The following is a 26,526-nucleotide window of genomic DNA, read 5'->3' on the forward strand; positions in this document are numbered from 1 at the left end:
GTTATAATTTGCCCTAATATAATTTAATTTTTCCTCCTGTGTTCCACAATCTTATTCGTGCTTAATTCCGTATCCAGCTCAAAGCTTAGGACATCATGATCGCTTTTCCCAAGGGACATTCATGTTCAATTTCCTCTTTTAGAGATGCCCTGGTAAATACCAAATCCAACCTTGCTGCAACATCTTGTCCCCTGCACCTTGTTGGTGATCTCACCCACTGTGTCATCAAGTTATTTGTTGCTACCTTTAACAATTCCTCTGCCCACTCACCACCGTTCACCACTTCGTAGTCTTCCCACACTATTTCTTTGCAATTAAAGTCTCCAACTATCATCACTCTATCCTTTCTGATGAGTTCTTGCTTCATTCTGTCTAGAGTATTTCTCATCACCATTTGTACTGTTCATATTCCCAAGCACTGGTTCTGGGTGGTATGTATACTGTTATAATATTAATGTCCCTCTTGCCATCTGTTATAAGCATACTTATCACTTCCTCATTTCTCTTACTATAGTTCACCTCCTTCACTATCAGATCTTCCTTAGTAAGAACCATTATACCACCACCTCCTTTATTTTTTCTATCATTTCTCCATACTTTGTAGTGTTTTGCAACAAACCAGTCTAGCTTTGTTTCCACTTGTTTATGTCTGGTTCGTTATTTCTTAGGTAATCCATACATTCTAGCCTCTTAGACAGAAATCCATCTATATTCATGTAAGTCATTTGTATTCCATTCCTTGTCTCATTCTTCCATGTAATGTCTATTCCGTCTGTTTTATCCACCACTTCCTTAGCCTCCCATTTCTCATCCTCCAAAAAAAACTTGGTCTTTTCCTCCTCTGTTCTTTCGTCATTCCTCTCTTTCACTTCGGTTACAAGCTCTTTCATTTTCATTTGCTCATCCTGTGACATATTTTTTCTTATGTAAATTGTTTTGGTTTCCTCCGAGTCCTTAAGTTTCCAAGCCCTCCTCAACAAGGCCTCAGCTGCCACCTGAGACTTTAATTTCAATTTTAATGGTCTATTCTTGCCTTCCTCAAAAGCTCCCAATCTCACACTTTCTTCTACCTCAGCATATAGGTCCTCTTCTTCCACAGAGATCTTGTTCAGTAAAGACTTAATCCTGTCATTTTCCTTATCCTCCTGTCCTGCCAGTTCCTGTTAGTTTCCTCCTCAATCCTGTTATGATCACACATTTTTCTTTTCAGCAATATCTCTCACCACATACTCATTTTCCTTTAGTGCCTTTACCATTTCACTCTGCGTAATCATTTTATTTTCCTCTTCCTGCTTTTTCACTATCACCCTAAAGGACCTTTGTACCTCCTGATGTTCATGGTTCACTTCTTTCATCCTAGCATCAATTAGATTAAGGCATTCCTCCTTGCTCAAGTCCCCTTCAGATATTTTCATCTCCATTTCTAGGAGTTTAGCCTTCATATCTTCACATTGTTTCCTTAGTTGTTGGTTTTCTTTCTCCATCTCTACTTTTTCCTTCAATAGCTCTTTATTAGCTATTGTTAACAAATAGATCTCGTTTTTGAACTAATCATTCTCGGCTAGAACTCTATCCAGTTTTTCTTCTATGGACAAAATGTTTAGGAACTTACTTTCCAGTGCCTGAACTCTTGCATCCATATCTAATTTTTCCAGTCCTCTTGGCATAGTTATAAAACCTTCAAAGTGTGTGTGTGTGTGTGTGCGCGCACGTGCAAGGTACTAACATTAAGTAGGTATCTACACACACACACATGATTTCCCAAGTAACTGATAAAAGAATGTTTCTATATGTGTGGTGAATCAAAATAACTTCCAGCAAATATAAACGATTTATCAAAGCCACTTTACATTATTAAATATTATGCTATATTGTAATAGCCCACATACTATAGCAAGTTGTTCATCCTATAACTATATTACCTTAAGAAGCAGAAGAGTATCCAGTATTGTCAGTAATACTTATATATAGCTTCTTGACACTGCAGTCTACACTGAATTTCTGGTAAATCTCATGACTTGGCATAGAAATAGTCTTTTTTATTACTCACTTCTTAAGTTACATAAGAATTATTAATGGCTATAGGATTCCACTCTCTCTCTCTCTCTCTCTCTCTCTCTCAGCACCATAACCATTCACTCATGGAGAAAATAATTTACTTAATAAAATATCTAATTTGTCATATTAATGGTGTGTTATATAATCACCTCAAAGTACGAAATTCTGAAGTTGAGGAATACAGTTTTACAGTGCAGAAGGTATGAAAATTATGAAAAAATTATATGAAACACCTAAAAAGAATATAAGGACTCTGTCTAATATTCTAGAAATCAGACACAAAATCCAGGTAATGCACAAGACAAGATTTTAGTTACCCACAAACCTCTGTACAGTTTCACTGAGGTGCTGGCTTCTATATGTACTTCCTCCCATCAAATGCTAATGTTTCCCACAACTAAGTGGAGACAGATCAGAATCATGAGAACAGTTTTAAAGCCTTCCTTTGTATTTTACTCCATCTTATTTTCAAAAACATTTTTCAGGAAGAAGTTATACCCGGCCATAGAATTTGATTCTCAGGAAAAAAAAATCCTTACGTAAACAATGTGATAAAAAATATTCTAAAGATTGCATGAAGGATTCATATATACTAATAGCTAAACAATATAAACCTAGAAGTAATTCTGCATAACATAACAATCAATGCGCAAATCCTATGATGTGGCTCACTGGAGGAACACCTGCAGCTGCATGCAGTACTGCAGCAGTAGCTTGAGGGGCGGCATGAAGCAAGATAGTTCAGAGAAACTTCCCTTGGCTATCGTCTCAGCATGTACAGTCAGGGCACCTCGATAATCACCTGACTGCACATGGCTGACAATCCTGTGCACTCCAGACACTGAGGCTGGACTTAGCTGAAAGTAAAGAAATGTAAACCATTTACTAAGAAAAATTAGATGACAAACAGTAAGGAAACACTCCAAGATAATATTGTATAACATTTTCTGAATCAGATCTGCACACCTTACCTGGTTCATCCGAAGCCTATCATACAACAGCTCCATCTTGACTCCAATCTCCTCCAGCCGCTGCTTCATTTGCTGCAAAGAGTGGAAACTTACATCAAACCTGTCACTGTGCACTCTGAATTGAGGTACAAACAAAATAATTTTCCACAATATACTTAACTGTACTAGTCAGTGATGCAGTGGCAAGATGGTATCTCATAACTCACCTGATTCTGCACAACCAACAAGCAACGGTTCCGCACTTCATTGAGAACATCCTGAATGACTTGATGCTCTGCTGGCAGTGGCCCTTTGACTGGAGGCTCAGAAGCTGGGACAGCAGCCTCACCAACTGCTGCCGTTGGCCCAGCAGGTGGGGACCTGATGGCCTCTGCTCCATACTGAGGGTGCTGGAAACCCTGTTCAATCAAAAATTAAGTAGTATGCATTCAATATTTTTAAAGGTTCTAAGTCTTTTCTTCCCCCAAGCTTTTTTTGGTCCTTATCAGTAACAGCATTCCTCACTGACATAAAGACCATAATAACTGGATGTGACAAATGTGAGCAGAAGTGTGCTGTTTAATAACCCTTAAACAGGAAAGTGACTACATATGCAGTCACTAGTTAGTGATTTTGAAAAAGTGCACCATTTTTCCTGCACACCTGGCTCCAAGGTCTATGGGTCTGAGTCTAGTGTCTATTGGTCATCAGATTAAAGGAGGATAGATGGGCTCCTTGCTGGCGATGCTCTTTCCTTCCTAAGTAAAGGTTGTGATGCCAGGTGGATCCATAAAGTCCGTTTGTGAAATATTGACTTATGAACATATGTGATATGCAGGGCCTTAGTACCTCTAACTCACGCTGATTTGGGATTTGATAAGAGTTCTGGTACAGTCATTCTCTTGTTCTACATGTGTGTAATAGTTATTACTAGTTTTTTCTTCTGGTTTCTTTGATAAGCAAATTTGACATGTTGCATCTCTCTGGATTGTCTGATGAGAGAACACAGCAGCTGTTGGCTGAGCAAACTGTAGATCTCACTGCATGTGAAATAGCATTCACCGAAGCCTATCAACCAGTCACACCTGACTTGGTTATTGATAGAAAAATACATTTTCAGCAATTGCCTATGTTTTGTTCATAGCACCACAATTGGGATGGAGAGCATACAATTTATATATAATTTTGAAATAATGTTGAAGCATAAGTTAACATGATAAACCATGTTGTGGGTATGCAAGTTGTTTATTTGTTTATTTACCTGTTTATTGATCAAAATCAGAACAAAAATGATTAATTTTCATTTAGTCAGAGCACCACAATTGGGAAGCAAATTAAGAATTATACACTGTTTCTTAGAAAGAGCAACCATTTTAGTTTGAAAATACTCAATTTTCTTACTTTTCTTTCCAAAGAATTTTTATTTATACGCTATATGGCAGTCACTTTTTTTTTAATATATTTTTTAAAAGAAATCATGAAAATTAAATATGAACAAATTTTTATGTTATTTTTCTTTCATCATTCAACAAAATGCTTTCTTTTTCAAAACTGATCAAGTGTAACTCAATAGAGATGATCCATATATTTATTTTTCAATATTTTTGCAGTTCGTCCAAATGGAGTCAGGATATAATTAGTGTGAGTGAAATTGGGCATTTCTGTTTAAGGGTTAAGTCAATGAAAATAAGAGAAGAGACAGGCTTACCATAAACTGTTGTGGAGGTTCAGGCATCATTCCTCCAGGCACTGGACACATGATGGGTTCAACTGGCTTGGCAGCTTCACTCTGTTGCTGCTGCTGCTGCTGCTTTGCCTGTTAAGAAAGAAATTGATCAGTAAACACCCTTTTCATTATTTTAACATCATTGATATTGTGTGGTTTAATTATCTATCAGAACACTAATATCAGCAGCAATAAGGAATAATGCAACCTTAATGAAAATATCAACATAAGTCATATATACTCTGTTAGATTTTCCTTTTTCTCTGTAAAATTTATAAAGAAACATAGTTAGACAGAGATGTTTTGTAATGATAGTACTTAATAACATATATGGAAAAATTAAAAAGTCTCAAATTTTCAGTGCTAAGCATAGGAAAATATTCAGTCAATGAAATCACACCATGTAATAGTAGGAAGCATTGAACATTAGAAAGTTAAACTAGGTACAGAATCAAACATGAAAAGATGAAGAGGAATCTAAACTATTCAACACATGGAAACTAGAAGCATTTCTGCAAATGCTGCCTTTTCATTATTGACAGAATCCTCAACATTATATCATTATATCAACTTTCCAGACAGCTATTCTCACCTTCAACAATGACATTCAACTGCCCCCCTCTCCTACACTGAATATCCTCAGTCTGCTCTTTACTTATAGTAATCTAAACTGGAAATTACGAAACTTTTCTCAAGCTAAAACAGCTTCTATGAAGTTAGGCATTCTGAATCACCTCTCCCAATTGTTAACTCTGTAAATTGGCCTTATGCTTATGGAGTACATTTTTTTTTAGTAAAACAGGTTTCTGAACAACATTTTGAACTAATGATTGCTTTCAGTGCTGTGCCATAATTTGATGCTAGAATAAAGTTATTGATTTTAATACCTCAAAAACTCAATTCCTTCTATCAACTCAACACATCACAACTACTACCTCTTCTTCAGTGACACTCAATTTTCCTCCTATTCTACACTGAATATCCTCAGTCCCTTACTTATAATCCAAATTGGAAACATAACATCTCATTTCTTGTTAAAACAGCTTCAATGAAGTTGGATGATCTGAGTCGTCTTCTCTAGTTCTTCTCACCGTCCCGACTGTTAACTCTGTACATGGGCCTTATCCTCTCATGTACAGAGTACTCTTCACATGTAAGGGGAAATTTCTCTCATACTGCTCTCTTAAATAAGGTGGAATCAAAAACATTTTGTCTTATCAACTCCTCTCCTCTGACTCACTATCTTCAGTCTATTTCTCACCATCACAATATTACATCTCTTGTTATCTTCTACTACTATTTTCATGCCAACTGCTCTTCTGATCTTGCTAAATGCATGCCTCCCCTCCTCCCACAGCCTTATTGCACAGGACTTTCTTCTTTTCTCTTGTCCCTATTCTGTCCACCTCTGTAATGTAATCAAATATCCCTTTCTTTGGTAAACTCTGGAACTCCATGCCTGCTTTTGTATTTCCATCTACCTATGACCTGAATACACTTAAGAGGGAGGTTTCAAGACATTTATCCAGTTTTTTTGGCTAATTTTCTTGACCCTGTTTGGGAAATGGCATATCAGTGAGCTTTTTTTATCGTTTTAGTAGCCCTTGGCCAGCTTTCTTGTTATATAAAAAGAAAAAAAGAATAAACAAAAGCTACCATCTATCACTAATCTATAGCTTCTGTATGTAATTCAATCTTTGAAATATGTTAGTTAAATGTGACCCTATTGAAGAGCCTCTATGTACCCAAACAGTTTTCAGTGTTCAGTAATCCTGAGCCTCTTGAAATGACCTCCTAATGCCATCACTATTGCATAACTGCATTTTCTCAGCAGCAAGGTGTCTAAGTGTTATGATCACCATCATTTTGGTGGTAAGTGTGTTGCTCCTCTCTGTGTCATTCTATAAGACTTCACTTACTAGATCAGTGACACAAAGAACACCTACACAGCTTAAACAGTGTCTTCTGATGAGTTCTGTGTCAGTAAGTTAATTCAATAGAGCTTTTCTGGGTATATAATTTTTGAGCTGGAGATGTTGTGAAGCAGCCATCTCAGTAGTAGGAGCCTCTGTCAAACTGTTAAGACAGGGTGGATGGATGACCAGGAATGGATTAATCCATTTTACATTAATTTTTATAAGGAAAACAGCTTCAGTTTTCAAACTATTCTAGATTTCAAACAGTATTCAAGAACTTATTGATTTTTAGAATGGGGGTACAACTGTAAATGTGTGTGGGTGTGTGCATGTATTTATCTATTTGTATTTACCTCTTTGTGATTTACAAGGCCTGAGCTTGGCTCTTTATGTCCTGTTTCTTTGTCCACATTTATCAAGTTTGTCCTTCATCTGATTGACACTCACCACACACACCACCTCTCTACTCAATTTGTTCCATTTGTCAATGCCACGATATGGGAAGCCATACTTCTTGACATCTCCCATACAACTGTCTTTTTGTATTTTCTTTGGGTGTCCTCTCTTTATGTGTGTGTGTGTGTGTGTGTGTGTGTGTGTGTGTGTGTGTGTGTGTGTGTGTGTGTGTGTGTGTGTGTGTGTGTGTGTGTGTGTGTGTGTGTGTGTGTGTGTGTGTGTGTGTGTGTGTGTGTGTGTGTGTGTGTGTGTGTGTGTGTGTGTGTGTGTGTGTGTGTGTGTGTGTGTGTGTGTGTGTGTTGTGTGTGTGTGTGTGTGTGTGTGTGTGTGTGTGTGTGTGTGTGTGTGTGTGTGTGTGTGTGTGTGTGTGTGTGTGTGTGTGTGTATTCACCTAGTTGTAATTTTACAGGGCCTGGGTATCATACTCATGTGGCCCCGTCTCCATATCTACACATCCAACTTTCCTTTAAAACTATGCACACTCCTCGCTGACACCACCTCCTCACTCAAACCATTCCACACCTCCACACATCTTTGTGGGAAACTATATTTCTTCACATCCTTCAAGCATATTCCCTTGGCTATCTTTTTACTATGCGATCTCGTAGTTCTATTTAAATTTTCCTCTCTCAACATCATTTGCTCATTATCCACTTCATCCAGTCCGTTCAACAGTTTATAAACCTGTATTAAATCTCCTCTTTCTCTTCTTTGTTCCAAGGTAAGCAAATTCATTTCTTTTAATCTCTCCTCATAGGTCATTTCTGCCAATTCCGGAACCATTTTGTTGCCATTCTCTGCAATCTCTCCAACTTCCTTATATGCTTCTTTTTATAAGGGGACCAAACCACTCCAGCATATTCCAATCTTGGTCTAATTACCGTACTAATTAATTTCTTCATCATATCTTTATCCATATAATGAAGGCTAATCCAATATTTCTATCAAATTATGTTTCTCCAAACATCTTATCAATATGAGCCTCAAACTGCCCATGGTCTTGTATTATCACTCCCAAATCCTTTTCCTTTTCCACCTTTTCAACACTACTCCTTCACCCATCTTATATGACCCTCTTGGCCGTCTTCCACTCTTCCCCATCTCCATCACATGACTTTTGCTCAGATTAAATTCCATTTCCCACCTCTTGCTCCACTCCCAAATCTTATCCAGATCTGCCTGTAAAATTTCACAATCTTCTTCACTCTTCACACACCTACACAACTTCGCATCATCTGCAAACAAATTAATATAACTGTTTACTCCCTCTGGCATGTCATTAATATAGACAAGGAAAAGTATTGGTGCCAGCACTGAACCTTGTGGGACTCCACTCTCCACCACCAACCAGTCCGACTTTGCATCCCTTATTACCGTTCTCATCTTCCTCCATCTCAAGTAGTTTTCCATCCACTTTAACACTTTTTCTTTCAGTCCTCCATAAATCTCTAATTTCCATAGTAGTCTCATGTGCGGTACCTTGTCAAAAGCTTTTTTTAAATCCAAATATACAGTCCATCCATCCCTCTCTCTCTTGTATTTTGTCAACCACTCTTGAATAAAAGCTCAGTAGATTTGTTACACATGACCTCCCTTTCCTAAAGCCAAATTGATGATCCGATAATAACTTATGATCCTCCAGGAACCGTATCCAATATTTCTTTATCACCCTCTCACAAATCTTACCGACCACACTTGTTAGAGACACAGGTCTATAGTTAAGAGGCTCTTCCTTACTGCCTCCCTTATAAATGGGCACCACTTCAGCTCTTTTCCACTCTACTGGTACTTCCCTGTTTCTAATGAGCACCTTATAATATCATATAATGGATCAATCAATTCTTCTCTACATTCCTTCAATAATTTTCCTGAAACTTCATCTGGTCCCATCGCTTTATCATCTTTAAGTTCCTCCAACATTTTATATAACTCCTTTTAGGTATCTTAATGTCATCCATGTGCACATTTCCTTCTACATTCTGAGGCTTTACAAACATTGTTTCTTTAGTAAATACTTGCTGAAACCTATTATTTAGCAATTCCGCTATATTCTTAGGGTCATCTACTATCCCTTGCTCTCCTTTTAATCTTTCAATGGACTCTCTCTTTTAAGTTTACCATTTATGAACCTGTAAAACAATTTTGGATGTTCCTTACTCTTGTCTACAATATCTTTTCAAATTTTCTTTCTTCCTCCTCCTTACCCTCACATACTCATTTCTCGCCACTCTATAATTCTCTTTATTTAGTATATTCCTGCTCTTTTTCCATCTTTTCCAAGCCACATCTCTCTTTTCTTTAGCCTTAAAACACAAGTTGCATTAAACCAATCCTTTATTCCTTCCTCTCTTGGTTTATACTTAGGTACAAATTTCATAACTCCTTCTTTATAATATTGATAAAAATCTTATATTTTTTTTGCACTTCTCTGATTTGTAACATCTCCCAATCTAATGTTCTAAAATAATTTTTCTTTGCCCATCTTTCTATAATTCAATCTACAACTCCTGTATGTCTCGTCTTTCCTTCGCTGTGTTGCTATCTGCATTTCCATAACCACATGATCACTCTTTCCCAAAGGACATTTGTATTGTATATCCCCACATATGTACACTTCTCGTGTTAACACTAAATCCAGTCTAGTCAGTTCATCATCTCCTCTATATCTAGTATTTTCTTTCACCCTCCGTTCCATCATATTTTCCATCATTAGATTAAGGAATCTCTCTCCCCATGCTTCCTCTCCAACACCACTTACTAGATTTTCCCAATCCACCTCCTTACAATTAAAATCTCCTACTAGTATCACCTTTCTTTTTCCAGTTAATAAACTTTCCAAACTCTGTAAAGTATCCTTGATCATATTGTCATATTCCCTTTTCTTTTTCCTCTTCAGACCGTTCATCATTTTTCCTTCTCGCCTCTTCCAACAATTCCTTATATCTTCTCCTCTCTTCCTCATTTCTATTTTTCTTCACACACCTCTTTACAACCTTCTACCTCTCTTAATTTTGATGTTCTATATAAGATGTCCTCCGCAGATTGTTGTGACTTCAATACTACTTTAATCGGTCTCCTTACTCCCTCCTTATACAGACCCAGTCTATGGATCTCTTCCACTTCTTCTTGTAGGTCTTTTCTTTCATCATCATTTAGATTTTTGAACAGATCTCTTACCGTTTTTAATTCTTCCTTAATTTTCTTAGGCTTATATGTTATATTTTGTTCTTTCGTCCCAAATATTAACACTCTTCTTCTTTTCTGCTATTTCTCTTATCAATGTTTCCTTATTCTTCATAACATTAACCAGTTTCTTGGACCTTTCTTTTTTGTCATCCTTCAACTGATCTTTAATTATTTCTTGTAATCCCACCATCTCTGCTTCCCTCGACTCAGTCCATTGTGTTTTCTTCAGTTCCCACTCCCTTTCGAACCATTCATTCTGCTCACTGATCATTTCCTTAAAGTCATCTTTCTCCTTTACTACTCTCTCCATTTTCTCCTCCAACCATCTCTTGTATTTTTCAACCTCCACTCTCAAGTGTGCTTTCTCATCCACCAATCGTTTTTCATTTTCCTCCAGTCTCTTAACTCTTTCCTTCAAAGCCTTACGGAATTCTCTATCCTGCTCCTCCTCACTCCTCTGAACTTTTAATTCCTTCATCAGCTCCTCAAATCTCTTCTCTAACATTACCAATCTACCTTGCATTGTTGCTCCTGTTGAAAATGGACTCATGTTTAGACTGGCCACTTTTGGTTTTGCTCCCTGGGCCTCATCGGCATATTTTGAATTTGGTAACTTATTTCTTACTGGTCTATCCATTTTATTTCACTCTTCCTGGGAGCATGTGGGTGTGTGGTGATGTGCACTGGCGACCAGGCCTGGGAGCTACGTGTGTGTGGTGGGATGCGTTGGCGGCTGTTATGGCTGGCCTTTGTGTGGTTCCCGCTCTGTCGTTTGGATTGCGGAGGTTCTCACACCTCCGATCACTCATGTACCGCCACCAGGCTATGTTCACTCTGTACTCGTTCACTCGCTCTGGTCGCCTTTTAGTACCATAAACTCACTCAAGCACATTGCTTAGCGTGTGGAGTATTAGTTAGATGCCACTCTGAGCAGGAGGCACGCCTCTGCTCTCCATGGTGCCAGTGTGTGTGTGTGTGTGTGTGTGTGTGTGTGTGTGTGTGTGTGTGTGTGTGTGTGTGTGTGTGTGTGTGTGTGTGTGTGTGTATTTACCTAATTGTATTTACCTAATTGTAACATACGGAAAAGAGCTATGCTCGTGTTGTCCCGTCTCCATATCTATTAATGTCCAGCTTTTCTTAAAATCATGAATATTCCTTGCGTTGACCACTTCCACGTCTAAACTATTCCATGCTTCCACCCTTCTATGAGGGAAGCTATATTTTTTCACATCTCTCCTATAAGTGGCCATTTTAGTTTTTCCCATGCCCTCTCGACATTCTTCCATTCCACATACACAGATCTTCCCTATCCATTTTTCCATGCCAATCATCACTCTGTATATTGCTATCAGGTCTCCCCTTTCTCTTCTGTTTTCCAGGGTTGGAAGTTGCATTCTTTTCAGTCTGTCTTCATAAGTCAAATCTCTTAAGTCAGGCACCATTTTCGTTGCAGCCCTCTGTACTTTCTCTAGTTTCCTTATGTGTTTCTTTAAGTTCGAGCCCACTGTATTGTTGCATATTCAAGCCTCGGTCTTATCATTGCAGTAATTATTTTCTTCATCATTTCTTCATCTAGATATCTGAACGCCACTCTTATGTTCCTCAATAAGTTCAATACTTCTCCAATTATTTTGTTTATATGTCTCTCTGGCGATAGGTCATTGGTAATTGTCACCCCAAGGTCTTTTTCTTCATGACTGGTTTTATGTCTTCATTTCCTATCTTGTACATACTCCTGATTCTTCTTTCACTCTTGCCAAACTCTATTTTCTTGCATTTTGTCGTGTTGAACTCCATTTGCCATGTACAGCTCCATTTCCATATTCTGTCCAAGTCTTCCTGGAGTAGTTCGCAATCTTTGTCACATCTCACTTTTCTTAACAATTTTGCATCGTCTGCAAATAGGCTCACATAACTGGACACCCCATCCACCATGTCATTTATGTAGACTGCGAACATTACTGGTGCCAACACTGATCCCTGTGGAACTCCACTCTCCACCAATCCCCATTCTGATGGTCTGTCCTTAATTATTGTTCTCATTTCTCTTCCTACCAAAAGTCTTCCATCCATTTTAGTAAACTGCCATGCACTCCTCCTACCATTTCAAGTTTCCAGATCAGTCTCTGGTGTGGTACCTTATCAAAGGCCTTTTTTAAATCCAGATATATTCCATCAGCCCAACCATCTCTTTCCTGTATTACATCTATCACCCTCGAATAGTAACATATCAGGTTTGTCGTGCATGAACGCCCTTTCCTAAAACCAAATTGACACTCACAAAGTATGTCATTTTTCTCCAAGAAGTCTGTCCATCTAGTCTTCACCACCCTCTCACACATCTTAGCTACCACACTTGTAAGTGACACTGGTCTATAGTTCAATGGGTCTCTCTTGTTACCTGATTTATAGATTGGGACAATGTTAGCTCTTTTCCAGTCTTGGGGCACTACGCCTTCCTTAATGAGGCATCAATTACTTCACAAACTTTTTCTGCCAATTGCTCCCTGCATTCTCTTAAAATCCATCCTGATACCCCATCAGGTCCCACAGCTTTTCTCACTTCTAAACTCCCCATCATGTTCTTGATCTCCTCCACCGTTACTTGAAACTCCTTCATAATCCCTTTCTGTTCCATTACCAGTGGTTTGTCAAAAGCAGTCTCCTTTGTGAATACCTTCCGAAAGCATCCATTCATAGCCTCTGCCATTTCCCTGGGATCTTCACTGTATACTCCATTTACTTCTAAACTTTCAATACTTTCTCTATTTTTGATGTTGTTGTTCACATGTCTGTAAAAAAGCCTTGGTTGGTCTTTACATTTATCAATTATATCCTTTTCTTGTTTCTTTCTTTCTTCTCTCTAATCAACACATATTCATTTCTTGCTCTTTGTAACTTTCCCACTGCTTAATCCGTCTTTTCCTTCTCCACCTCTTCCATGCATCCTCTTTTCTTGTTCTAGCCTTTTCACATCTATCGTTAAACCAGTCCTGCTTTCCAACTTCTCTATGTTGTCTTATTGGTACAAATTTTTTCACCTTCTTTGTATATTTTTATAAATTCCAAAGTTATTTGTTGTGTGTGTGTGTGTGTGTGTGTGTGTGTGTGTGTGTGTGTGTGTGTGTGTGTGTGTGTGTGTGTGTGTGTGTGTGTGTGTGTGTGTGTGTGTGTGTGTGTGTGTGTGTGTGTGTGTGTGTGTGTGTGTGTGTGTGTGTGTGTGTGTGTGTGTGTGTGTGTGTGTGTGTGTGTGTGTGTGTGTGTGTGTGTGTGTTTACCTAGTTTACCTAGTTGTAGTTTTACAGGGCCTGGGCTTTATGCTTGTGTGGCCCGTCTCCATATCTACACTTATCCAATCTTACTTTAAAAGTATGCACACTCGTTGTGACACTACTTCTTCATTTAAACTGTTCCACGTTTCAATACATCTTTATGGAAACTATATTTTTAACATCTCTCAGACATCTTCCTTTTCTCAGCTTTTACTATGCGATCTTGTGCTTGGATGTCATATTCTTCTCTCAGGATCAGTTTCTCATTATCCACTTGGTCCATTCCGTTGATCAATTTAAAACTTGTATCAGGTCTCCTCTCCCTTCTTTTTTCCAGGGTTGGTAGATCCATAGCCTTTAGTCTCTCCTCATATGTCATCCTTCAAATTCTGGAACCATTCTTGTAGCCATTTTTGTAGTCGCTCCAATTTCCTTATGTGTTTCTTTTATGAGGGGTCCACACTACTCCTGCATATTCCAATCTGGGTCTTATTATAGTACTTATCAATTTCTTCATCATTTCTTTGTCCATGTAGTGAAATGCTACTCCAATATTCCTTAGCAAATTATATGTTTCTCTAAAAATTCTATCAATATGGCTTACTGGTTGATTGTTTTCTTCCATCGTCACTCCTAAGTCTTTTTCCTTTTTGACTTTCTCCAGTTCTACTCCATCTCCCATCTTATAGATTCCCACGGGTCGTCTTTCACTCTTTCCCATTTCCATGACATGGCTTTTGTTCACAATGAATTCCATTTCCCACTTCTTGCTCCATTCCCATATCTTATTTAGGTCTTCTTGCAGTATTTCACAATCCTCTTTTTGCTTTATAAGTCTGCACAGTTTCGTATCATCTGCAAACAGATTTATGTAGCTGTTCACTCCTTCTGGCATGTCGTTAATATAAATGAGGAAAAGTATTGGTGCCAATACTGACCCTTGTGGCACTCCGCTTTCTACTGCTCTCCACTTGACTTCATATCTTTAACTACCGTCCTTATTTCTCTCCCTCTCAAATAATTTTCTATCCATCTCAATGTGCTGCCTTTTAAGCCACCCTTCTCCTCTAACTTCCATAGTAATCTTGCATGTGGCACTTTGTCAAATGCCTTTTTTAATTTCAAATAAATACAGTCAACCCATCCCTCTCTCTCTCTTGTACTCTATCAACTATTCTAGAATAGAAACTCAATAAATTAGTTACACAAGACCATCTTTTCCTAAAACCAAATTGGCTATTTGATATTAATTTGTTGTCTTCAAGGAACTCGATCCATTGTTTCTTTATTATTCTTTCACACATCTTGCATATTACACTAGTTAGTGATACCGGTCTGTAATTTAAAGGTTCTTCCTTCCTTCCGCTCTTATATATGGGAACCACCTCAGCTCTTTTCCATTCTATTGGTACTGTTCCATTTTCTATTGAGCATTTTATGATGTTGTATATAGGACTTGCTAGTTCTTCCCTACATTCTTTCAGTATTCTGCCTGAGACTTCATCTGGTCCCACTGCCTTGTCTTCATCCAGTTCCTTCATTAATTCTTTTATTTCAAGCTTGGTTACTTTAATCTCTTTCATATAGACTGTCTCTCTATTACCCTGTGGCCTTTCAAATTTAGATTCCTTAGTAAAGACCTCCTGGAACTTATTATTTAATAGTTCTGCCATACTTTTGGGTCTTCACCATCCTGTTCTCTCCTTTTAACCTTTCTATTGTTTCTCTTTGTCTAATTTATCCATTTATGAATCTATAGAACAATTTTGGTTGCTCCTTACATTTTTCGACAATGTCCTTTACAAAGTTCTTTTCCTCTTCCTTCCTCACCTTACCATATTCATTTCTCGCTGCCTTGAAGTTTTCCTTATTTACTGGATTTCTATTTCTCCTCCACCTTTTCCATGCTCCATCTCTCTTCTCCTTTGCCCTGGCACACCTTGCATTAAACCATTCTTTCTTTCCTTCTTCTTTAGGTCTATATTTTGGGACATATTCCCAGACTCCAGTTTTATATATTTCCAAAAATAAGTTATACTTCTCTTGCATTGTCTCTTGAGTTTTCCATCTCCTCCCAGTTTACGTTTTTAAAATAATTCCTGAGATTCTCAATATCAGCCTTTCTGTAGTTTAATCGGTCTCCTTTGTATGAATCGTTTCTATCTTCCTTTCCCTCTTCTATATCTATTTCTCATATTGCATGGTCACTCTTTCCCAATGGGCACTTATATCTTATATCATCATTCATTTGTATACCTCTTGTAAAAACTAGGTCCAATCTTGCCGGCTCGTCGTTTCCTCTGAATCTTGTGCATTCCTTTACTCTCTGGTCCATCATATTGTCTATCATTAGGTTCAAGAATCTTTCTCCCCAGGCTTCTTCCCCCATATCACTTTCATAATTTTCCCAGTCCACTTCTTTACAGTTGAAATCTCCTACTAATATAACTTTTTTCCTTTATCTAAAGATTCTCGTTAGACTCCTTATTGTGTCATCTATCATGTCTTTATATTCTTGATTGGTCCATGAATTTGTTTTTGGTGGCACATATGTTACAATGATTGTTATCTCTTTTTTATTAATATGCATCTTAACATACAATACTTCTGCTTTTCCTTCCCCACATTCCACTTCGTTTATCACTATCTCCTTCCTTAACATTATCATGACTCCTCCACTCCTCCTCCTCCTTTACCTTCTCTGTCTCTTTTCCATACATTATACCTATTATCCAAGACTATTTTGATTGCCTCATTTAGTTTTTTTTCAGCCAGACATACAATATCTGGATTTTCTTTCTTTATGTAATCTCTTAATTCTAATTTACTTGATAAAACCCCGTCTATGTTCGTATACATCATTTTTAGTCTCTCGCCTTTATCATTCTTAGTTAAACTTGTTCCACTTTTTTCTCTTCCTTCTCGTTTATATACCATTTCCTTATCCTGTCTCCTAGAATTCTCCAAAAAAGTGCCTTTTTTTCCTCTTCTGAGGTGTGTGTTCCACTTTTTTCTCTTCCTTCTCGTTTATATACCATTTCCTTATCCTGTCTCCTAGAATTCTCCAAAAAAATGCCTTTTTTTTCCTCTTCTGACGTGTGTGTGTGTAATTCACTGTTTGATCTGCTGCAGTCTCTGATGAGACAGCCTGACATTACCCTACAGAACGAGCTCAGAGCTCATTATTTCCGATCTTCGGATAGACCTGAGACCAGGCACACACCACACACCGGGACAACAAGGTCACAACTCCTCGATTTACATCCCGTACCTACTCACTGCTAGGTGAACAGGGGCTACACGTGAAAGAGACACCCAAATATCTCCACCCAGCAATCAATCCTCCTCTTGTGAAGCCAGCACTCTAACCACTGAGCTACCAGGCCGTGTGTGTGTGTGTGTGTGTGTATTTACCTAGTTGTATTGTACAGGGTTCAAGCAGGGCTCTTAGTGTCCTGTCTCCATATCTACATTTATCTAGTTTTTCTATAAAGTTATGCAAACTGTGCTGCGACAATTTCATTATCCAATGCATTCCATTTTTCCACCGTTCTGTGTGGAAAACTGTATTTTCCAACATCCTTCACACACTGCCTCATCCTGATCTTCTTTTCATGTCCTTTTTTCCTTCCATCTTCTTCCGCCAACAGCACCAGGTCTTCTTTGCCTATTTTTTCAATATAATCAACTATCTTATACATTGTTATTAGGTCCCCACGTTCTCTTCTATCTTGTAAGGTTGGCAGTCCCATTTCCTTCAGTCGTTTTTAATTTCTGAGGTCCTTTAATTCCGGCACCATCTTTGGAGCAATCTTCTATATCCTTTCCAGTTTTCTTATATCTTTTTTGGAGCTCGGAGACCATACCACTGTTGCATATTCCAGCCTTGGCCGTATTATGTTTGTGATTATTTTTTTCATCATATCTATCCATGTAATGAAATGCCACTCTTATATTAGTCAACATCTTATATGATAGTCCATATATCTTGTTTATGTGTTTAACAGGGCTCAGATTTTTTTGTATGATCACTCCAAGATCTTTTTTCTTCTTTTGTCTTCGTTATTTCCTCTTGTCCCATCAAATAGTTCCATACTGGTCTTCCCTTACTCTTTCCTAGTTACATTATGTGACTTTTCTTGGCATTAAATTCCAATTTCCATTTCTTGCTCCATTCATAGATCTTGTTTAAATCTTCCTGTAACAGTAGACAGTCCTCTCTGGTTTTGATCACTTTTAGCAACTTTGCATCATCAGCGAATAAATTCATATAGCTGTTTATCCCAATGTGAATGTCATTTACATAAACTTGAAACATATTGGGGGCTAACACTGACCCTTGTGGCACTCTGCTAGTTACTTTACTCCAAGATGAGTATGTATCTCTGATCGCAGTTCTCATTTCCGTATCCTTCAAATAATCTCTTGTCCATTTGAGCAAAGTTCTACGCAGTCCTCCTATGTTCTCTAGTTTCCAAAGAAGTCTTCCATGAGGGACTTTTTAATGTCCAGGTATACTGTGTCTACATTTAAAAAAATTTTTTTTTTATTTATTTTATTTTTTTTTACGGTAAGGCCTATAGCGCCTGTAGGCACACTTGAAGAGTGTATGGGAAGCGCTGTTCAGCTTCCGCCCATTAGTGGCGCAGGCAATTTTATTTATAGTGGTACCCATATTAGGGCCCATATCACCGCCCAAGCTCATCTTGAGTGTAACCACCTAGAACCTGGGTATCATGGTGACATGTAGGTAACTTTAATCCACTCGACAAATGGCAAAGTGTTTTTAAGGCTTGGGATTCAACCACGCGTGATCGTCTGCCCGATCCAACGCTCACCACCTTATCCACTATGCCACCACCTCCCTCCATCTCTGTTTTCAAGTCCTGCAATAACTCTGCAGTAGAAGCTTATTAAGTTTGATACACATGACTGTCCTGTCCTGAATCCAAATTGTCTGTTTGATATGACTTGCTCCTCTTCTAGAAATTTAACACATTTTTCTTTGATAATTATTTCACATAACTTCCCAATGACATTTGTGACACTGGTCTGTAGTTTAGTGGTCCAGTTGCCTTTCCTCCTTTAAATATCGGTATTACATTGGCTCTCTTCCACTCTTGTGGAACTTTCCCATCATTTATTGAACTTTTAATTATCTCCTAAATTGGCTCCAGTAATTGCTCTTTACATTCTTTTAACACCCAGCCTGATACACCATCTGGCCATATTGCTTTTCTTATTTCCAACTTGTCCAGTAATCTTCCAATATCCTCTTTGTGCACTGCAATCTCCTGTAATCCTTTGCAATCCAATGTCCTACTAGGTTCTGTGAAATCATCATCTTCAATGAATACCGTTTTGAAGCTTTCATTCATTAATTCACACATTTCTTTCTCTGTTTGGTATATCTTTCCTTTTTTAATTATTTTTTCAATTGTTTCCTTATTCTTTGTTTTGCCATTTATAAACTTGTAGATAAGTTTGGGTTCATCCTTGCTTTTATCCACATCATCTTTCTCAAACTTTCTTTCTTCCTCTCTCCTTACTCTAATATATTCATTTCTAGTATCTTTGTACTGCCAACTATTATAGTCATTTCCCTGCTTTAAAAGTTTTTTCCATGCTTTATCCTTTGTCTTTTTTGCTTGCAAGCATCTAGCATTGTACCATACATGTATTTTTTTCTGAACTCTATAAACAGGAACAAACTTTTTTATTCCATAGTATTTTTGTAAGAATATATCATATTTCTCTTGTACAGTCTTCCTGCACATAACATTACTCCACTCAATATCAGCAAAATAACTCCTTAATTTTTCAAAATCCACTCTTGCATAATTTAATCTCTCTCCTTTATAGTCCTCTCTGTAACTTATCCCATCTTCCTCCTGCATTTGTATCTCTACTGTCACATGATCACTTTTCCCCATTGGACTAAGGTATTGTATGATTGGAGGGGACTCTGGTTTCTTTGTGAAGACTAAGTCAAGCAACAATGGTTCTTCTTCCTCCCTGTACCTTGTTGACTCCTCCACCCACTGGTCCATTGTATTAACCATAGTTAGCTGTAACACTTTCTCACTCCACTGCCCAGCATTGTCCATTACTTCCATTTCTCTCCAGTTTACTTTTTCACAGTTAAAGTCTCCAACTACGAGTATTCTTCTATCTCTTCTTAATCATGTTATCTATGTACTTTATTGCCTCTCTTTCCATATCTTTATGTTCTTCTAATCCCCATGCATTAGTCTTTGGTGGAACATAACTATAATTATTTTTTTCTTCAAATCTTCTGTTCTGATTGTTACTCCCAATACTTCCACTTTGACCTCTCCATATTGCACATCCTCCACATATATATTATCATGAACCATTGTTAGCACTCTTCCCCCTTTATCCTTCCTGTCCCTCCTCCAGGTACTATATTCCTCCTTTTTAAAGTTGACATGGATCTCTTTTTTTCAGTTTTGTTTCAACGATACACATTACATCAGGCTTTTTCTCTTTCAAATAATCCCGAACTTCCAATATACTTGATAACAAACCATCTATGTTAGTATAAGTCACTCTTAATTTATTACTTCCTCCACGACCTCCTCTTTTTCCTTTTTTTTCCTTATATACCACTTCTTTAGTCTCATATCCAGAACCCTCCAGTAAAAGTTCTTCTTCTCTATCTGTCCTTTTCTCGTTTTTTTCCTTCGCTTCACTTCTTAGCACTTTCTCCTTTTCCCTTTTCTCTATGTTCATATCTCTTTTTATCCATATTTCCTTGTGATCGACATCATCGGCCAGCTTCCCTTTTCTAGCCATTATTTCCTCTACAGCCACTTGAGATCTCATTTTCCCCTTCATTGGTCTCTTTCCTCCTTCACTGTACCTTCCCAGTCTAATCACTTCCTCTACCTCCTGCTCAAATTCTTGTGTGCTGTCTTGTACTCGTTTGATAACTGTTTTGGCCATTTCCCTTTCTTCACGTTCTCTTGTGAATTTATTTGGATTTTTCTTTTCTCTCATCCCATGAATCACAAAGCTTTTTTAATTGTCCACTGCATCTCGCACTAAATCTTCCTTCTCCTTGATAACCTCTATTATAGCAACTTTGGTGTTCTCCTGAATTTGCCTCCTTACCACTTCTGAAAATTTGACTTTTTCCTCTTCTTGCTCTTGTTTCCATTCACTTCTTAATTCTTTCAACTTGTTATCACCTAGACCACCTTCTACCCTGTCTGTAATCCCTTGCTGCACTTTATCCTGCAAGTTCTTTAGAGAGCTTTCATAATTTTGACATGTTGTTTTAAGAACATCATTTTCCTTCCTTATTTCTAGAATCTCCTCTTTCAATTCTTGGTTTATTTCACTTACTTTCTCACATTCAGTTACACTTAGTTTCAGGGCTGTGTTTTCAGTTTTCAGCAAGCAGTCAGTCTTGTTTATCCATAAGACTGGTCATCACCTCCTTCATGTATCTTAATTCTCTTTCTACATTAACAAGTCTTCTCTTTTTTTAATTTAATCTATTTTTTATTTTATTTTCTTATTTATTTATTTTTTTTTACGGTAAGGCCTATAGCACCTGTAGGCACACTTGAAGAGTGTATGGGAAGCGCTGTTCAGCTTCCGCCCATTAGTGGCGCAGGCAATTTTATTTATAGTGGTACCCATATTAGGACCCATATCACCACCCAAGCTCATCTTGAGTGTAACCACCTAGAACCTGGGTATCAAGGTGATATGTAGGTAACTTTAAACCACTCGAGAAATGGCAAAGTGTTTTAAGGCTGTACGTGGTGGGATTCGAACCTCACGCGTGAGCGTCTGCCCGATCCCACGCTCACCACCTTATCCACTATGCCACCGCCTCCCGTATTACTTTGTTCATCCCGGAAACCCGAGAAATCCTCATCCATAATATCATCAGTCAGTTTTCTTAATCCCTATAGAGGTTTCTATAATGCGTTGGTTCCCACTCGGTGTATGTTTTGGTTCCGTCGTGCGCCTGGCAGCGCTACGTGGTTCCATCTCTCTCTCTCTCTCTCTCTCTCTCTCTCTCTCTCTCTCTCTCTCTCTCTCTCTCTCTCTCTCGTTGTTCATTAATTATCTATATGTGATCTAACACTTATTTCATTTGAAGATACGAGTAGAAGAACCTATGGCCCCCTCTCCTCCTGTACATACATCTAGGCCTGTGGTCCAACTCCTTTTGAAGTAATCTCAGCAAGCTGCTCAGATGCGTGCGTCCTGCTCGACGGCTCCACGGTGTGTGTGTGTGTGTGTGTATTTACCTAGTTGTATTGTACAGGGTTTGAACGGGGCTCATAGTGTCCTGTCTCCATATCTCCATTTATCTAATTTTTCTTTAAAGTTATGCACACTATGTGCTGCAACAATTTCCTTATCCAATGCATTCCATTTTTCCACTGTTCTGTGTGGAAAACTGTATTTTCCAACATCCTTCACACACTGCCTCATCCTGATCTTCTTTTCATGTCCTCTTGTCCTTCCATCCTCTTCCGCCAACAGCACCAGGTCTTCTTTGTCTATCTTTTCAATATCATTTACTATTTTATACATTGTTATTAGGTTCCCACTTTCTCTTCTATCTTGTAAGTTTGGCAGTCCCATTTCTTTCAGTCGTTCTTCATATGTGAGGTCCTTTAATTCCGGCACCATCTTTGTTGCAATTTTCTGTATCCTTTCCAGTTTTCTTATATCTTTTTTAGAACTCGGAGACCATACCACTGCTGCATATTCCAGCCTTGGGCGTATCATGCTTGTGAGGATTTTTTTCATCATATCTTTATCCATGTAATGAAATGCCACTCTTATATTAGTCAACATCCTACATGATAGTCCAAATATCTTATCTATGTGTTTATCAGAGCTCAAATTTTCTTGTATGATCACTCCAAGATCTTTTTCCTTTTTAGTCTTCGTTATTTGCTCCTCTCCCATCAAATAGTTCCATACTGGTCTTCTCTTACTCTTTCCTAGTTCCATTATGTGACATTTCTTAGCATTAAACTCCAATTTCCACTTCTTGCTCCATTCATAGATCTTATTTAAATCTTCCTGTAGCAGTACAGTCCTCTCTGATTTTGATAACTTTTAGCAACCTTGCATCATCAGCGAATAAATTCATATAGCTGTTTACTCCAATGTGAATATCGTTTACATAAACTTGAAACACAATGGGGGCTAACACTGACCCTTGTGGCACCCCACTGGTTACTTTACTCCAAGATGAGTATGTATCTCTGATCACAGTTCTCATTTCTCTATCCTTCAAATAATATCTTGTCAATTCGAGCAAGGTTCCATGCAGTCCTCCTATGTTCTCTAGTTTTCAAAGAAGTCTTCCCTGAGGGACTTCTTCAAATGCCTTTTTAATGTCCAGGTATACTGTGTCTACCCATCCATCTCTGCTTTCAAGTCTTGCAATAACCCTGGAGTAGAAGCCTAATAAGTTTGATAGACATGACCGCCCTGTCCTGAATCCAAATTGTCTGTTCGATATGACTTGCTCGTCTTCAAGAAATTTTACCCATTTTTCTTTGATAATTATTTCACATAACGTCCCTACTACACTTGTAAGTGACACTGGTCTGTAGTTTAGTTATTCAGTTGCCTTTCCTCCTTTAAATATTAGTACATAATACATTGGCTCTCTTCCACTCTAGTGGAACTTTCCCTTCATTTAGTGAATTTGTAATTATTTCCCAAATTGGCTCCAGTAATTGCTCTTTACATTCTTTTAACATCCAGCCTGATACACCATCTGGCCCCATTGCTTTCCTGACTTCCAACTTGTCCAGTAATCTTCCAATATCCTCTTTATGAACTGCAATTTCCTGTAATCCTAGGCAATTCAATGTCCTATTAAGTTCTGTGAAGTCATCTTCTTCAGTGAAAACCGTTTTGAAGCTCTCATTCATTATTTTACACATTTCTTTCTGTTTGGTATGTCTTTCCTTCTTTAACTATTTTTTCAGTTGTTTCCTTATTCTTTGTTTTGCCATCTATAAACTTGTATAAAAGTTTGGGTTCATCCTTGCTTTTATCCACTACATCTTTCTCAAAGTTTCTTTCTTCCTCTCTCCTTACTCTAATATATTCATTTCTAGTATCTTTGTACTGCCGACTATTATAGTCATTTCCCTGCTTTAAAAGTTTATTCCACGCTTTATCATTTGCCTTTTTTGCTTGTAAGCATCTAGCATTGTACCATGTATGTATTTTTTTCTGAACTCTATAAACAGGAACAAAACTTTTTTACTCCTTTATTGTATTTCTGTAAGAATATGTCATTGTCATATTTCTCTAGTACAGTCTTCCTGCTCATAATATTACTCCACTCAACATCAGCAAAATAACTCCTTAGTTTTTCAAAATCTGCTCTTGCATAATTTAATCTCTCTCCTTTATAGTCCTCTCTGTATCTTATCTCATCTTCCTTCTTCATTTGCATCTCTAATGTCACATGATCACTTTTCCCCATTGGACAAAGGTATTGTATGATTGGAGGGGACTCCAGCTTTTTTGTGACGACTAGGTCAAGTAACGATGGTTCCTCTTTCCCCCTGTATCTTGTTGACTCTTCTACCCACTGGTCCATTGTATTAACCATAGTCATTTGTAATACTTTCTCACTCCACTGCCCAGCATTGTCCATTACTTCCATCTCTCCCCAGTTTATTTTTTTACAGTTGAAGTCTCCAACTAAGAGTATTCTTCCATCTCTTAACATGTTATCCAGATACTTTATCGTCTCTCTTTACATATCTTTATGCTCTTCTGATCCCCATGTATTAGTCTTTGGTGGAACATATGTAACTATAATTTTTCTTTTCTTCAAATCTTCTGTTCTGATTGTTACTCCCAATACTTCCACTTTGTCCTCTCCATATTGCACATCCTCCACACAAATGTTATCATGAACCATTATTAGCACTCCTCCTCCCCCTTTATCCTTCCTGTCCCTCCTCCAGGTATTATATCCTTCCTTTTTGAAGTTAACATGTACAGGCAACCCCCGTTTAACGAAGGGGTTATGTTCATAAAAACACTTCGTTAACCGAAACTTCGTTAAGCGAACTTATTATAACAAGTTTAACCCCTGATTTGAACTTCCATTGAGAGTAAGCAAAGCAAGAGTGCATCATAGTACAGTAAAAGGTTTAATGAAAGTAAAAATTATGAAAAACATTTAGGTAGTTTAATTTAAGTCATTATAATGTATACTAATGTATGTATGTACGTAACTTTATAATGTTGATGATCTTAACTTTATGAAGGAAGGGAGAGTGAAATGGGGAAATAAACTAACCGGCAACCTGTGGAATGTAAACAAAGTGCGCATCATGGTACCGCATACAAAACTTACGTACCACATTTTCACAAGGCTTTCCATTTTATCCATTGTAGAGTCACGAGTTCAGGTGGTTCTTTTAGCTTTCAAGGAAGATGCGGTCTCACCAGCCTTCTTAATAGAGTCTGCTGACTTGAAAATAGTAGACAGTAGATGGAGTCAAGCCATGGTGGCAAGCAATGTTATTAGTTTTCTGGCCTCTCTCTTGTCTGTGAATAATACCCAGCTTCACTTCGAGAGTAAGACACTTCCTAGTCTTCTTAGGAATGTTAGGCCACACTGCAGGGCGTTTTGGTGGTAAGTTGAACTAAGGAAGATGAGCTGCTGGTGACGCTGTTATGTTTTGACTGGGGAGTGAGTGGTGTGCGTGATCTTGATCTTGATCTTGATGCTACAGGTGATGCAGAATTTCTTCTGAGTCAGGCCTTTGTATCGGCAGCGCCTGTGTTGTCCACGAGAGGCTTGATCTTGATCTTTATTCTACAGGTGTCTCAGGATTTCTCCTGAGGCAAGCCTTAGTACCAGCAGCTCCTGGTGTATTCAAAAGCCTGTCAGCTTGCATGTTATGGTGGGGCTTTTAAATTTGGAAAAAATTATCTGGATAAAACTTCGTTAAAGCGAGTTTGGTGTTCGTTAAACGAGCAGATGGCAGTGAAACGAAACCTTCATTGTAGCAAAATTTTGTTGTGTGAACCTTCGTTACATGGGGGTTGCCTGTATCTCATTCTTCAGTTTTGTTTCAACAATACACATTACATCTGGCTTTTTTTCTCTTTCAAATAGTCCCGAACTTCCAATATACTTGAAAACAAACCATCTATGTTAGTATAAGTCACTCTTAATTTATTGCCTCCTCCATGACCTCTTCTTTTTCATCTTTTTCCTTAAGTACCACTTCTTTAGTGTCATATCCAGAACCCTCCAGTAAAAATTCTTCTTCTCTATCTCTGTCCTTTTCTCATTTTTTTTCCTTAGCCTCACTTCTTAGCACTTTCTCCTTTTCCTTTAAGTTCATATCTTTTTTTTATCCATATTTCCTTGTGATCAACATCATTGGCTATCTTCCCTTTTCTAGCCATTATTTCTTCTACAGCCACTTCAGATCTCATTTTCACCTTCATTGGTCTCTTATCCCCTTCAGTGTACCTTCCCAGCCTAAACACTTCCTCCACCTCCTGGTCAAATTCTTGTGTGCTGTCTTGTATCCTTTTTATAACCGTTTTGGCCATTTCCTTTTCTTCACGTTCTTTTGTGAATTTATTTGGATTTTTCTTTTCTCTCATCCTGTAAATCATGAAGCTTTTCTTCTTGTCCACTGCATCCCTCACCATGCTTTCCTTTTCTTTGATAACCTCAATTACAGCAACTTTTGTGTTCTCCTGAATTTGTCTCTTTACCACTTCTGAAAATTTGACTTTTTCCTCCTCTTGTTCTTGTTTCCATTCACTTCTTAGTTCTTTCAATTTGTTTTCACCTAGACCACCTTCTATCCTGTCTGTAACCCCTTGTTGCACTTTATCCTGCAAGTTCTGGCATGTGGTTTTTAGAGCGTCATTTTGCTTCCTTATTTCTAAAATCTCCTCTTTTAATT

At 38.0% G+C, this 26,526-nt stretch overlaps 1 protein-coding gene across 11 annotated transcripts in view; it reads right to left on the reverse strand.

Moving 5' to 3' along the window:
• Positions 1 to 1,817: 1,817 nt before the first annotated feature.
• Positions 1,818 to 26,526, reverse strand: part of LOC123520535 (protein transport protein Sec31A-like) — a 123,384-nt gene continuing 98,675 nt past the window's right edge. For all 11 annotated transcript variants that reach the window (XM_045282869.1, XM_045282880.1, XM_045282878.1 and 8 more), the window contains 4 exons: positions 4,717 to 4,824; positions 3,236 to 3,427; positions 3,030 to 3,101; positions 1,818 to 2,915 (listed from right to left, as the gene is read on the reverse strand). In XM_045282869.1, coding sequence (XP_045138804.1) covers positions 2,727 to 2,915; positions 3,030 to 3,101; positions 3,236 to 3,427; positions 4,717 to 4,824 — 561 coding nt within the window. In that variant the 3' untranslated portion in view covers positions 1,818 to 2,726. The remainder of the gene's footprint in view (positions 2,916 to 3,029; positions 3,102 to 3,235; positions 3,428 to 4,716; positions 4,825 to 26,526) is intronic.

The sequence above is a fragment of the Portunus trituberculatus genome, chromosome 47, assembly GCF_017591435.1.
Source record: "Portunus trituberculatus isolate SZX2019 chromosome 47, ASM1759143v1, whole genome shotgun sequence".
Classification (NCBI taxonomy): Eukaryota; Metazoa; Arthropoda; class Malacostraca; order Decapoda; family Portunidae; genus Portunus; species Portunus trituberculatus.